The 16,027-nt window shown below is 47.8% G+C and overlaps 1 protein-coding gene across 3 annotated transcripts in view; it reads right to left on the bottom strand.

The window, feature by feature from the left end:
* LOC144722961 (USP6 N-terminal-like protein) overlaps positions 1 to 16,027 on the bottom strand; it is a 58,086-nt gene that overhangs the window by 11,911 nt on the left and 30,148 nt on the right. For 2 of the 3 annotated variants that reach the window (XM_078601422.1, XM_078601421.1), the window contains exons 3-7: positions 7,894 to 7,967; positions 3,879 to 3,964; positions 1,912 to 1,951; positions 777 to 857; positions 69 to 176 (exon numbers count right to left, since the gene is read on the bottom strand). In XM_078601422.1, coding sequence (XP_078457548.1) covers positions 69 to 176; positions 777 to 857; positions 1,912 to 1,951; positions 3,879 to 3,964; positions 7,894 to 7,967 — 389 coding nt within the window. Of the gene's footprint in view, positions 1 to 68; positions 177 to 776; positions 858 to 1,911; positions 1,952 to 3,878; positions 3,965 to 7,893; positions 7,968 to 13,473; positions 15,003 to 16,027 lie in introns of those variants that run through there. The other variant, XM_078601419.1, reaches the window with a different exon arrangement.

The raw sequence follows: 16,027 nt of genomic DNA, 5'->3' as shown, positions 1-16,027 counted from the left end.
TAAGACTTCAGAGAGAGCAATCGGCGGCTACTGAGTGGGGGGGGGGGAAGAGGGGCGCTGGGCCTGACCTCGTAGAGGCCGGAAAATTCCTCCTTGAGCGACGACAGCTCCAGCAGCAGCGACCAGATCTCCCCACGCAGCTGCAGCGGAAGTCCCTTGTACACGCGGCGCGCCATCTGCAGAGACCGCACGGCAGGGAAGGAGGGGAGGTGGGGAGGGACACGAGAGCATCAAGAATTCACGTGCGAGTGCTGTTAAGTGTTCTGGGCAGAGTAAGCACATGTCTGCAGGAGAGTTAAAATCCTTATAGGGGGGGGAGGAGGTTTGACTCGGCCCATTATCCCTCAAGGATCGATATATTAACTACCGCCATTTGAGTAGGAGAGCACTGTGACTCGACTCTGAGCGTGGTGGTGGCGAACAACTGTAATCTAGTGGTTTGTAGGAGTGTGTTGGTGGATCACACGTTTGTGTGAAACTCCCAAACCCGCAGATCTGCGAGGTGGCCAGGAGATGGCAGCACAGCAAGGGTGAGAGAGAGCGCCTGTCTTTGGGCACTGAATTCCTCCCACATGCAGAATACGTCTTATTAAGGAAATTACCAAACATCATTACGCGTGACCTCCCTGATGAGTGTCGAGACTCAGCAAACGCCACTCGCTCAAAGAAATTATATTTAAAAACGACGCACTTTGCCGGTGACTGTGATATTGCAGTGGCCGTGAGTGAGCGCGTGCCACGAGTACTTGCAGGCCCAATGTAGCCTGCCTGCGCACCTTCTCGGTGTTCTTGTATTTATCCCAAGTCTTGACCATCTTCAGCCACTTGGCGACCCTCTCCACCTCCGTCGCTTTGATCTGCGAACAACAAGGCGGATTCATAGGCAGCACAATTACCCGTGTCTGTATAATCCAAGGCTGGGGAACCATTCCCTTACCCAGGGCCGAACAGAACTTTCAAATAACATTGGGAGGGCCACACGTTAAAACGCACATTAGACGTTACCCAATAATAATAATACAAAACATAATACGGGCTCGCCTTTGATGCCTTTATGCAACGGAGAGCCTGCCCTCCTCTCACTAATGCGTTGATGTCAGCTCGCAGTTCTAAAGTGCACGCGTGGCTAAGTGCTGGGAGTGAGGGATACAAATATCGTTTGTGGGCCGTTTCACAGTGGTCACGAACCGTACGAAATCAAGTAATTGACCAGATACAGACCGTGGGGCATCAGTTGTTCTCGCCTGGTATTTGCAGAGCAGTCAGCTCGGTGGACAGGCGGTCATCACGCTTACCAATGAGCAGAGGTCGCAACCGGGTACCCGATACCCGTACCCTACCCGATACCTGGCTACCCGTACCCGGCCAGGTATGGGTACGGGTACGGCCGGGTACGGGTACCCATTTGCGACCCTGGTGCGGCCGGGTACGGGTACGGGTAAGGAATCAAAACCCGTTTGCGACCTCTGCCAATGAGCCAGACGCAGTCTCGCAGAGGCTCCAGTTTATAGCCCATTATTCTTCCAGGGTTATTAATATGGGTGCTGCTATGTGGGAAGTGACCTGCTATCATCTTCGTACAGCCACAGTCATCTGAACACGGAATTTCCACTGCTGGCACACGACCGCCCAGCAGAGCTGCGTGCTGGTCCGTGTTCGTTTGAACAGCAAGAGTCTTTGTAGTGCAAGTTGAGATGAGCAATTGTGTGAGTCACTAATACCACAGTCAAGCTCAAGAATGAAAGAGACTCCAAGCTCAGTGACTGGGCCCAGTCATAAGAATGTGGAATTTACACCACTGGCTCAGGGTTATCTGTGGAGATGAGCACCAGATAAATACACTTTGACTTGGATTTTCAAAGTAAGTCTTATTACAATAAATATATTGAAAAGTGGTGGGGAAAACTGTACCTTCCCTTCTTCCGCATCTGGAATTGGAAGTTCTTCTTCACTGAAATATGAATGGGTAGCAGAGGTTAAATTTTGTCCATATACAATGTATACAGATCTATTACATACAACTTCACTGATGTGAACTTTTGCGACAGATATTGAGATCACACAAAGCACTACTGTCTGTACATAAACAGAAATCAACAAAACTCATTAATCATTCAACTGGAAGCAATCATCACCCACTACTGTGAAATCTTGGCAGGAAGCTCCTTATATGAGTCATGCGACTCAGTGAGATTTTCTTGGGCATGCAAGCGTAATAAATAAAATAATAAAATACCAGCTTCTTACAGAAAAATAGAGAGTACCATAAATATATTCCAATAATGTCCCTTCTTCAGAATTCAGAGAGGGGGCATAGACATTCACCGTCTTAGTGATGTTGATCATATAAAATGTTTTTAAGCAACAGATGTAATGGTTTTCCGTAGGAAGACAATAAGTAGCAAACAAAACCCTTATATCTTCTTGGTTCTTTCGGTAAAGTCACGTAGAAGGAAAGTAATAAAATAATAAAAATAAAACATAATAAAATAATTCTCACGACGTTTCGGCCACAACGCAAGCAGCCGTCCCTCAGGTGAAGAACATGTCTGTCGATAAGACAGAGTCTGAATGACACGTCCTTATCGACAGACATGTTCTTCACCTGAGGACGGCTGCTTGCGTTGTGGCCGAAACGTCGTGAGAATTATTTTATTATGTTTTATTTTTATTATTTTATTACTTCCCTTCTACGTGACTTTACCGAAAGAACCAAGAAGATGAATCCCTGCAGTCACGAAAGCTTTAAATCGAAAAAGCCTTATACTTTCAACGTGGTGTGCACAGATTGAATCAAATAAAGCAAACAGGTATCAACTCGTCAGGAAACAAGCAGCAACATAGGCAGCCACGGCAGATGCTAACTCCCTCAACGTTCCATTTGTTTATTAAATCCTCTCTCTGTAGACCAGCTGCCGAGTCAGCGTGCACGCACACAAACAGGCACGCACCAGGAACAATACGAGCCACAGCGCTGCCACTAACCTGCCCTCGGCTCGCCGAGCGGGCCAATATCTTTTTGACTAGGGAAATCGCATTTACGATAAGTGTCGGGTTCCGAGGGTTTTCCGGCGACCTCTCGTGCAATAAAGGACACGGTTTTTATTCCACCTTCGCTTCACCCCCTTGCGGTCGACTGCTCCACAGCGGCCTCAATTAGCGGGCGTAAGCGCAACAAAACTACGGCGTCAGCTGCTGCATTGTGTGGCTGGAGGGGGGCGGGGGGCAGGGTGAGGGGCGGAGGGGGGGCAGAGCCACCGGCGCTCTAATTGGAAAGGAAGTTTGGAGAGAGGAGAGCCGACGCAGACTCGTGCACCCGTGTGGGCAGGGGCGGTGCGACGTGTTGGCCTCTGGCTCAGCACGCAGCCAACCTTGCCAGAACATTAACGCGGGATTGACTTTCGCAAAGCAAGAAGAGCATTGCGCGCCGCTTTAACGACATGAACAAACGCTGACTTGGGGTTTTTTTTACAGATTTCACCTGCCCTTCTCGCATCAAGTTCACATTCTGGCTCGCCCAGTCAGCGCAATTAGAATTAAATCAGCCGAGTGTACGGATCTGGCACTATTATTATTAGAATCATCGACTACGATCTACCCATCGTTGGATGGTCTCCCCACGCCATGTTGGCCATGGGAGTTGTCTGACCAAATTTCACCACACTGGTTAGTGTGGGTTGGTGAAGTGGGGTGGCCAATACAGATTCAGACATCATTTGCCGGCAATGTTAACCGTGGCCAGGAATTGAACTCGGGTAGCTGTGTTCACAGCGCAGTGCACTGTCCACGACAACACTGCTCCATCCCCTGCATGATTATGTAGAGAGAGGGATGTAAGGCACGGTGACAAGACGCAGGCTCTGTACAGAGACACTCACTGCAGGAAGCCAAAACGATCCGTGACTTTGTAGAGGCGGAAATCCGAATCTTCCCACGGGTCAATCTGCGCACCTTCCTCTCGGCCCTGTGTTGTCGTAGCAGCAATCGGTGGGAAAACAAGGCAACACAGTGTCAGAGGTCGGATGAATAAGTAGTCAACTGTGCATAAGCTGGTTGGCGAGTAATGCACCAGCCAACATAGTCTGTAACTCACGACAGCTTTGTCTGTCCCGTGACCTCCCGCCAATGAACCTTCAACACACTAACGTGATCTCATAGTGCACTTCGCCTGGTACAAATGCAGTGGTGATGTCATCGGCACTGAGCATCCAATGGCAGCGGTTGCTCCTTTTGTCGTTGTGAAAGAACTGAATGGTTACTCGTGTGCCCCACCAACCAAGGCCGTATGTTGACGCCACAAGTGCGAGGTTCACCCATCTCCTCTGGTGCTTCCATGTTCTAGAATTTCTCCCCCCCTGCCACCCGTGCCACCGACTCTCCTTAAACTTTCTTCCACTGCCTACGAATGACCGTCACTTGTCTAAAAGAAAAACGAATATTTACATCAATTTTGTCCCTGAGATACACGGGGTCGAACTACTCTGTAAAACACCATCCTGATACATGGATGCATTTAGACGCTATGTATCTCCCAACGTTATTGTATTAAGCGGATTTATGCCACAACGGAGAACATGAGAAGATAACCGGTGGTTCCCGCCTATAACCCAGTGCTCTGTATGCATGAATGCTGAACTTCTTTTGCATCACAACGTACGTCACCAACCGTGCTAATCGGAGGTGCGGGGGGGACAACAAACTAAACACAAGAAATCAGTTCTAAAGAAATTACTTTTCAATCTGGAAAACTTATCCGCATGGTTTGATCATGCGGATATGTTATGACTGCAAAACTCCCAATGCAGTCATCTGTGAATCCAGCAGTGAGCTCCCCTTGTATGCACGGTACTTCTCCGGTTTCCATCCACGTGCAAAACTTGTGCTTTAAAAAACGCATTTGGCCACCTTGAACTATTTGAGACTCGGCGAAACATTGCTCATGGCATTATTATTATTACCACCAGAAGAGCAATGCAGCAGGGGGCGGCAGTGGGCAACCGGGCAAGAGCCAACGATCGAATAAGTGGCACACGATGGTGAGCAGAAGGATGGCAACAGCTGCATGGGCGACAGTGCAGCAGGTGCTGGCATAATTGTATGGCAAACGAGGCCAATGGGTGATGAAAAGTGGGGCAGAGCCAGCCCACCCCACAGGCATCAACTGGGTCAATGATAGATAATGTATTCCCGAGCGGATGTGTGCGAGCAGAGGTAAACATGATACAAGCAGAGGTCTCCTGTCAACGACGTGGATTATGGAACATTTCCTGTTGCATAATCCTCTAGTGACCAATCTATGAAAAGATGAGAGCAGGCACGTGCTAGGTGGAAATGACACTGAAAGCCTGAGTAACACTGAGAAACAACTTAGCGTTTTATGGTGAACAATCTGAATGCTAACATATTAACAGGCACCACAAAAAAACATCATCCAAAAAAAGATGTACTGTAGATGTTACATTAGAGCAGGGGCCATTTGGATATTTATAACATCATTTGCGGGCCATACAAAATTATCAACTTCAAAATTAGCCTGTTATATTTGGTCAAACATTTAATTAACTCACCCCTAATGTGATGGCTGGAACAGACCAAATGACTTCGTGGGCCTTGTACGGCCCGCAGGCCGGACGTTCCCCACCCCTGCATTAGAGGCTCAAATGACCTTGCCGTAGCTGCATCGCAGTGGCATGGGTCTGTGGTTGCTGAGTGTAGGTGGCATGGTACGGATGGGTGGTGGTAATTGGGCGGGGGTATATGATGGTGAAGGTGGTGTGGGGCCTGGTGGTGGTGACTGGGTGGAGGTGGCATGGTACGGATGGGTGGTGGTAATTGGGCGGGGGTATGGGATGGTGAAGGTGGTGTGTGGCCTGGTGGTGGTGACTGGATGAAGGTGGCATGGTAGGGATGGGTGGTGGTAATTGGGCGGGGGTATTGGATGGTGAAGGTGGTGTGGGGCCTGGTGGTGGTGACTGAGTGGAGGTGGCATGGTACGGATGGGTGGTGGTAATTGGGCGGGGGTATGGGATGGTGAAGGTGGTGTGGGGATGGTGGTGGTGACTGGGTGGAGGTGGCATGGTACGGATGGGTGGTGGTAATTGGGCGGGGGTATGGGATGGTGAAGGTGGTGTGGGGATGGTGGTGGTGACTGGGTGGAGGTGGCATGGTACGGATGGGTGGTGGTAATTGGGCGGGGGTTTGGGATGGTGAAGGTGGTGTGGGGCCTGGTGGTGGTGACTGGGTGGAGGTGGCATGGTACGGATGGGTGGTGGTAATTGGGCGGGGGTTTGGGATGGTGAAGGTGGTGTGGGGCCTGGTAGTGGTGACTGGATGAAGGTGGCATGGTACGGATGGGTGGTGGTAATTGGGCGGGGGTTTGGGATGGTGAAGGTGGTGTGGGGCCTGGTGGTGGTGACTTGGTGGAGGTGGCATGGTACGGATGGGTGGTGGTAATTGGGCGGGGGTTTGGGATGGTGAAGGTGGTGTGGGGCCTGGTGGTGGTGACTGGATGAAGGTGGCATGGTACGGATGGGTGGTGGTAATTGGGTGGAGTGTCTGCACTGTGGTCTGGCCAGGCCTCTCCACTCCGTGATGTCGCCGAACTTTCCCTGGGACTCTGTGGCTGTGTTGCTCAGCGTGCACGCGTTGGGTTTATCTTAGCACCAGTCTAATGCCGCTCATTCGCTGTTCTTTTACCTCTTTTGTGTTCGGTGTTTTCCCTTGTATCTAATTCTACTTTTCTTTTCCTTGTGGACAATTTTTGACGTTTTGTAAGGTGCTTAGGGATGCCACAGTAACTAAGTACCCAATAAAATGCTTATCATTATCTTGATAGACGTTAAGATTATCACTACAAATGTTACATCTGGGGCTACAATAGTTAACTCGTCAATGATAATGTAACTTCCAAATGTATCAAAAAAGTACACTCATCCATGTACACCAACTTATTAGTCTGCCGCATATTTTGAATAAAAGGCCATATAATTTTCTGAAAAACTGGATAGAAAAAAATGGACAAACATCTGATTCATACTCTTTGGGTTTTTTCGGTAAAGTCACGTAGATGAAAAATAAAAATAATCATAAGAAGAATATTATTTTTATTATTATTATAAAAATAATCATAACAATAACATTATTATTATAAAAATAATCATAATAATATTATTGTTATTATTTTTGTTTTCATCCACGTGACTTTACCAAAAGAACCAAAAAGTATGGATCCTTGCAGTCACGAAAACTTCTAATTTAGAAACATCTGATTACATCAGTGCACATGTGAACACGAAATAATTTTGGACCAGGAAGCAGCACACTACAACACTGAGTGAGTGAGCGAATTGCTGCTCTCGAACGCACAGTAAATACACCATTGAGCTGGCCTCATTCGGCCAGGTGGCACTGTAGTTAAGAGTGCACGACTCATGATAAGAAGGCTAAGTGAGTTCAAATTCCACCGGGGTGATGACTAAGCTCATCGTCCCTCCAGGGTCAATAAAACGAGTACCACTTTGTGGGAAGTCAACAGTGGTCATCCTCCAGAGGTAACGGTTTGTACTATAGTAATGTGGAATTTCCACTGCTGGCTTCAGGCCCTTCATCGATGATGACCCCCCTTCAATGCTTGTTTATGCGACGAGAGACTTATTAATATTAATTACCAAAATTAACGAGTTATGTTATAGAAACGCGTATGCGTCATTGCAACACTAGTACATAATTTACTGCCCCCTGCCACAGGAATGTGGAATTTCTATCAATGGCTTACAATAGAGCAACACTACATTGTTAGCTTGAGCGGGAAGAGACATTTTGGCGCTCAACTTACATTACCTATCTTGACTTTGACATCAACGACGACTGGCTTTGACGTGATCGCGTGCTTACCCGGTCATACTTTTCGATGATCTCAGCTCGCTCCTGGGACAGTCTGAGAGCCGCGTCTTTCTCCGTCTCAGTGTCTGTTTGAGGCACACGAAGGACGATCGGTCACGGGACGTGAACACAAGAGGAATTAATGTGCACGCACGCAAGCATGCAGGCACGCTCACACAGCTTTCGCTATGCCAAGGCTCTTCAACGTACATACGACAACCCCCCCACCACCACCACTCCTCCCAGCCCCACAATTTCTACAGGATCTCGAGGAGTCACATTAAGATGCTCCATATATCCAAACTATAGTGTACTGTATTGTATACCTTTGGGGCGGTGTTATGGTGCATGCAATACACGTTATTAAATCATGTCAGAATAGCACGACGTCACACATCAAGAGAGGCACCCAAAACGCCACTCGTACCTCACGCGCACTCCACGGATTAGAACTCCCTAAAATCACAATGCATTACATCGCACGACTAATTGGTGGCGAGCGCCTTTGAGGCAGCTCTCCGGAGGTGCGGTTGATGAATCACACGGACATTACAGCGCCCCGTTCACATGTTCGCAAAAGTTCCTTTTCCTCCAATGTCTGGAAAGAATTTGCCGACGGCCCCATTATTAGAGGTCGAGCGAGGAAAACGCGTTTGACTGTTTGGTCCGGATGTGAATCCGGCTCTACATTACGCGAGTCTCCCGCCCGCACGATCCTTGAGAGAAAATTTGGAGAACTCCGAAGAAAAATCCCCACGTGAGATGAAAACGCTCAGCAATTTGTAGAGGCTTTTCGAGAATTGTGGAGGAACCTGTTGTCTACACTTCCTCAACTGGCACCACCTCGCTAAACAGAGTCGTGAGTCTCACACACGCGACGATGACGATAACGCATGGTCCATCAAACTTGTACCACAAGCGCTGGCTGCATCGCAGGCGTTCATCACCATCACCTCACTCGGATACAATTGGGATAGTGCCTTTTGGAGGGAGTGGTAGGGACCATCAAAAGCCCCCCCCCACCCACTCTACCCACCGCTTCCTCCCCGAGTGCAGCAGCAGACAACGGGGCATCTGGTAATGATCACGGCATCGGCAGCCTCAGTGGCTCTCTTTTCACTGGGACACGCCACAAACACACACAGAGGCCCCCGATTGCCCAGGCTAACGCCACATTTGTGGGTGCAGGCATTCCGCCTTCATATCCATTCAAAAAATAAGGATTCAATATGGGTCAAGGGCTTTCTCAAAAACGGTGCCTAAATTCTGGATGGAGTTGGTCACTGATCTCAATATTCCAACCCTCCCGTCTATATCTGCATTGAAGGCATTCCTTGATGCCTACTAGTGCTATACTTGTGAATGCCATTGGTAAAGCCATTTTTGGAATGACTTAAATCACAATAGCAGATGCAATTGTAATTCTTGAGGTTATAAATGCCACATGTGAGTTCCTCTCACTAGTGTCATACATAATGCTATTTTGGATTGCTTACTAGATTTCAATTTTACATAGCTCTGGTTCATTATTATTAATATTATTATTTATCGGTTGTGAAGTTGAAACTTAACAAAGGTCATCTCAAAATTATTTGAAGCAAACGCAACTGTGAGACACGAATCTGGCAAATCCAAATGCTGTAGAAATAACCATTCCCTCTTCGGTAAACACAACACTTAGAAACATTAGTTACAGAAATATCGTACTCGTATATATTCCTTATGTAAGTAACATGTCAATTCAATTTGGAGTACGTGTACAGCCCTTTGCAAACCCACTGCTGCATGTGAGCTTTCCGATACCACGTGAATATCACGGGTCATTCAACCGTATTTCACTACGCGAATCAATGCAGATTGGTAAACGCGGGGAGCATAGACGAGGGGGCATAGAATTACTGTACAACAATTAATTTTTCTGAACCGACCTCTGCTGCCCAACGTATAGTTGCGCAGACTATAACAACCTGCCGTGCAATGATGGCCACCCAAAAACAAGCACCATCCAGGTTCAAAGCAGCTGAGCATCTGACATATTACATGGGATCTGGCACATTCTGGGCGATTTGGGAATAGGCCATTTCAGCGTGCTGCTAACGCAAACAAGTAGCCAGGGATAAATTCTAGATTGGAAGCTTTCGTGACTGCAAGACGAAAGCTTGTGTTGCCTCCGAAACGTCGCGATTTTTATTTTATTTTACTTTTATTAATTTTAATGTTTTTACCTACGTGACTTTACCGAAAAAATAGCCAGGGATAGTGTTTATTTCCACCGGAAGCCATTACCAAGGGGTGGGAATTCCCCATTCTCCTTTGTGACCTGACCGTCAGCGTACATGAGAAACGGCGTCATGATGTTCCCACTAAAGCTGGTAAGTCATTTTATTGACTGAAGACACAACATGGGGCAGTCAACTCTCATTAACAATAAAAGCTCACAACCTTCATGAGGTGGTGAAGTAAGCTGAGCGCTGTTAAAAAATAACCACCCACGTACTCCTGCTGACCCCAGTCCGTGGTAACGGCGCTGATGATGATGACACAGTGGCTGATGGTAAAGAATGTAGCACTGTATGCTTAGCACAGTGGCTTTGTTCGACACAACTGGTGACATCATACAACTTTACAGCAGACATTCCAAAGTGTTTGAGCCATGCCCCGACCCACAACAATGAGCGGAGTCATAAAACAACACTCACTGCTGTATAGGTGGTGGCACTGGTCTCTCAAGAGGTTTCTCTGTAGACATTGAACCACAGAGCGACCACACCTGAAGGCGATTGAGTTAGACATTCCCAAGCGGATGATTTACAGCATTGTCATCCACAGCGCAAGTGGAAAGGTGGAGCAGGTGGGGTACTGCAATGTGCTTGAACTCGGCAAATGCTGGGTTCGATTTCCGACCACAAGTTAACATCAGTGGCGAGTGATATCTGATCCAGTCCCAGATGGCTCCCTTCACCAGCCTGTACTTAAAAGCTTGGCGAGGTAGGGTCAAACCACCGCCACGATCGACATTGATCTGGTCAACTCCGGTCATCCTCACAGCAGCGGCTTTTGGCCAACCATCGAACGAAGGCGGTCACCGCATCGCGCACTTTCAGACGCGCTTCTGCGGCCGTCTGGAACGCTCTTCCTTCCGATGTTAGGAAGCCACTGGAGCCATGCACAATTAAATATAGATTGAAAACTCATTTCCTTAGAACTGCTTTTTGTGTTTAGGTTGTTGTCCTTCCCCCCCGCACCTCCGATTAGCGCGGTTGGCTACGCATGGTGCGAAGTTCAACATACATACATAAGGCAGTGGGTTGACAAAGAGATGTAAAGGTACGTGCTGGTCTAACGTTCAACGGCTACCGAGTAGCACAGTGAACAGGCTGGGTAGTGCTGTGGTCAGAGCACTTGACTTACAATGGAACAGTTAATGTTCCAGTCCGGTGTTGTTGACTCAGCCCACAATCATCACTAGCGGTGACTAAAATAGGTTTAGCTTTTTCTGGACGTCAAAGTGCCTGCCCTGGGAATGCATCGTTTCCACCACCGACTCACGACTGCCAAGATATGAGCGTAGTTCATTGCTCATTTGAGATGAGATTTCACTTATACGAATATAAAAAGGTGCGGTCACATTACAACTGTTTCTCTAGGCCACCCGTTATGTGACACTTCAATTGTATTTTTTACGAAGCCATATTAATCACACTTGCCATTGGTCCATTATTTTATTGCAAACACTAAACTGTGACTACCTATCATGTATTACTGCGATAAAAGTGCTATACACGACATTATCAGTGTCACATTCAAGGTCTCCCTTGCAAAACAGACATTTCAATTGGTTTTTAACTTGGCTTCAAATCAAGGAACCCACTGGCAAATGGACACCTGATCTGAATGGATAAGGCTGTCTTCCGTGAGTGAGGGAGAGAGCTAGCCTCCAGCACCACAGCGGACGTTAAAACCAGCTGTCTCATATGGCCTTCAATTTGCATCAACGGGAAGGAATGACGGAACGTTCCGTTAGAACGGAAATCACTTGTTTATTTGTTCTGTGCTCTAAATAGTAAAGTGCTTCCACATGGCCTGAATGGATTAACACAAAACACACAAAAAAACCACATCAGTCACAGCCCTGGGATTCAACTTGCATCAAACTGCCACGTGCAATCATCGCAACTGTTCTATAATATGTAATGCAACGCGGCAGTTTGTCAGTGACAAAAACATCCACCGCCTCTCTCCCCATGCATTGCACTTTTCTCTTCCCCTGCCCTCCAATCCAGCAACCAAGGCCTCCTGTTAAAACCTTCAGTCAATCCCGGTTCAAAGGGAGGTCACTCCTCAGCTGTTGTTCCCGAGTTTGGAACTACCCCACCCTCATTCCTTGGCAGTCCGCAATGCCGATTCCATCTATTGGTTCAAGTCCAGGCTTATGATTCTACTCGGCTCGTAAGACAGATAAGCACGTCCATGTGCATTCCACTCGCACAGTGGTGAAGAATCTTTCTCTCATGCTGTGCATCCACCAACCTTTCCCTTCACGTAACATCGCGTGCTTTCAAGTGCGCTTCTGCGGCCGTCTGAAATGCCCTTCCTTCCGATATGAGGAAGCCACTGGAGCTATGGACTTGTAAATCTAGGATTGAAAACAAATTTCTTTAGAACTGCTTTCGTGTTTAGTTTGTTGTCCTTCCCCTGAAACTCCGAATAGCACAATTGGCTACATATGGTGCAAAAGAAGTTCAACGTACATACATAACAAATTCCTCGCCTTCGCTATAACCTCATCATAAATGTCTTCCTTCCTCTACAGCATCTTGAGATGTGATGAATCTCGGGTTCTGTATCTATATAAATTTTACTCCATTTGCAAATTTTTATTGACATTTCACCTGCGCTCACTTTTAGGTTGTTTTGAGTTAAAGATACTGATCAGGGAATGCTCCGTCAAGTTCCCTTCTTGACCTACCCAGCATAACGATACCAAACTGAGACAGAGCAAGACATAGGAAGACACCATTGTTGGTTAAACACGCCGTTTGGAACAGCTGTGGACAGCAAGTTGTATGAAAAACAAATTCAGCGCGCGGGTTTCCTAGGCTCTACACTCAAAGTCGTGTAAAATTATTCGCTTGCCCAAACAAGCACTTAGTGCTCATCTCTGTTGTTGGCTCCGAGCCAGTGACGGAAATTCCACATTAGCATGGCGTCTCCCCGTCAGAATCATTTGATCAGGGAGGCACTTTGACTTTTGAATGCGATGAGTTTTTTTTTGTTATGAAGAGCAATGCATAAACAGGAAGACATGCCACAGCTCGGTTGCGAGTTCTGGAAAATATATCTTAACAAGAGTGTAAACAAGAAAATCGTAAACACAATTAAATTGGGCGCAAAGCCTGCATCTGTAAACAAGCAAAACATAAACACATTTAAATAGACGCAAAGCCCGAAACTGAATCGCTATTGGTAAAAATACGCGTGAAAATAAAAAAAACGAATATTCAGCGTTGACATGAAGTACTCAAACACACAGTGATCAAGAAACAATAGCCGAGCGTGATGCAGAGAAACGGAATTAAGAAGTATACCCACAGCATTTGTGCCTCATGATTTTAAGTTGCTTATTGCCCTTTGGTCGTCGTGGTCCTCATCCAAAAGTCAAGGCAACAGCAGCAGCAGCATCCCCAGCCGCTTCACTTGTGCTGTCGACGCTCCCGTCCGTGACGTTTGGATGTCAACAGTAAATGCACCACTGCCAAAAGCTTGATTCAGACACGCCGGTGCGCTAGCGTTAGCCAGAAAGTAACAACACCTGCGAAGCTTCAGGCCCAAGCGAGCACGACGTGCCGATGTTGACGCGACCAAAACGAGCGGGTTTAAACTCGCCCCCGTCGTGAAGACCGTCGTCGTTAAAATCTTGCCCAAAGTTCTCAATTCAACAGACGCGCGCTCTTCAAGACCACATGTAATATCTCGGCCTTTTCTCTCTCTCTTCTCTCGCCCACCAGAAAAACCGGCGGTGAAGTTTTCTTTCAACGCCACCAGGCTGCGGAGCCGACGGCGGCTCGCTCTTCTTCTCCACTCTCTCTCTCGGCTGCAGTGCGACAGGCTGGTGCGGCGCAGAGGCAGTGTGACGACGGCTCCTCCTAACTCGCTGCTGTGGTTAGACGACGTCAGGCTTGCTGGGCGCACGGTGGGGGGGAAGGCTGCCAGCACGGACGTCACTCCTCGTCGCAACGACCGCGGGCGGAGGGGGGGGCACTTTGTTTATAAAAAAAACTTATGCTGCACGCGCCAGATCTTGTTTTCTGCCCAAGGCCATAGACGGAAGATCTCGGTTAAATATGTCTGCATCCGCAAAACATAACCGTCACCATTTGGCGCTGATAATGACTTTGGACGGACATTGCAAAGTTAAATATAATAAAGATTCCTCCTCTGTACAGTTTAATCAATGCTGTCATTCGTCCCACTACTGTTGTCATCAGACTTGCTGCGAGTGTTTATCCTACTGCAGGCTTCAATCTTTAATCTCAGTCCATTAAATCATTCCTGGCACAGCTTTCGCCTTGCTCCCTTGCCCACATCACCAGCAAGCGTCTTTACTTTCGTAACGAAAACATTAGGTTCCGTTGGGGCTGACATCACCTGCGGTGCTTGCGGTGGGGGTTGCGAGGGTGGCACGTCGCCCCATCGCCATGTAGGGTCGCCGGTTTTCGGCGTGGCTTTCGTAGCCGAGTCCCGTATTTACACGCGGCGGGGGGGCACCGCTAGACATCGCTCGAGGCTTCCCTCTACCAAGATCACCATCGCAAGCGGGATCGTTCGTTGCGATAAGTCTCGTGCTCTTTTCAGACAATCCTTTCATGTACATTCATTCGAAAAAGACATATGTTCACAAGGCGGGTTATATATGTCGCTTATGTCATCTCCCACGTTGAAAGTTTGCTGGTTTCGATGAAGTCTTTGCCAAGGGCGATCCGGCAGTATCTTAAAAAGTTTGTGTTTTTTGTTGCATCATATCCCAGTTGGAGGTCGACTGAGCTAATCGTCCCCTCAATGCTCAATAGAACGCTAAACACTCTGTAGGAAGTAAAACCGTGGTCATCTCAAGGACAGAAAGTCCCCCCCGCCACCCAAGCGAACTTCTCGCTTTGACCTGTGGCTCGGGACGGCCGCAAGAGATTAGAACGAGCGCACTGCCCTTTGAGGCAGAGGAACCACCGGCTTTAGGCAGCGTGTGACATCTGCTGTGCCGTGTACCCGTTGCTTTAAACTTTAAAGACTTGCTTCCTGCCCCATGGCCCATACCTACACGACACTCCACACGAGTCGGAAGGTTCAGCTTCAGCAGCTACAAGGTCCGTGCACCTACTAAGTTCAAGGGTCTGTGGTTAGATTTTAAGAGCTCATGGTCTGCTCCAAATCGCATGTGCACAAAACATGGCAGATGCGGACACCTGATGCACAAATGGACCATTTAAAACTCTCCAGCGGTGTGCGACTGTGGTCATCCATAACAGACCGTACAACACATAACGACGCAATTCCCAATCCACAAATACGAAGGAGACATCACAGCGATAATACACTCCCGCTGTTTCTGACAAGGTTATCTAGCTCGACCATCTGAATGTGAAATTGTGGTTGTTGCTCTGTATCTACATCAGCCGTACAGCAGAAGAAGATTGAAGGGCAGCACGTGGAGAATCATCAAAACAAGTCTGCGCTTTGCCGATTTATTTGGTCTTCAAAATGACACCTCCCCTGGCGCCATTCCCAAGAGCACGTCATTGCGTGCCACTACATTGTGTGTGTGTGTGCGAAACGCGACCGCGTGTGTAGGGACTCGGCCAAAGTTCTTTCTCTCTCTTTACTTCAAATTCAGAAACTTGTCAAAAATTTGTCCACGCTCAACGAACAATGGGGAAGCACTCACGTCCACTGGCAGACTTGAGCCAGTGGTGTGAATTCCACATTCCCATGGTGGGGGGGGGAGCCAGTCTCTCCGTAAGAACGAGCACTGGAGACTTTTCACAAAGCGGTACCGATTTTTTATTAACTCAGAGTAACGATGAGGATTTTATTCTTGATAAACGTCCTCCGCGGCTGAACATTCGCTGTGGCACACTAACAAAGGAATACC

The sequence above is a fragment of the Lampetra planeri genome, chromosome 16 (genome assembly GCF_965212315.1).
Source record: "Lampetra planeri chromosome 16, kcLamPlan1.2.h2, whole genome shotgun sequence".
Taxonomy (NCBI): domain Eukaryota; kingdom Metazoa; phylum Chordata; class Hyperoartia; order Petromyzontiformes; family Petromyzontidae; genus Lampetra; species Lampetra planeri.
Note: the sequence above shows the minus strand (reverse complement) of the source record. Positions and strands in the feature narration are given on the sequence as shown.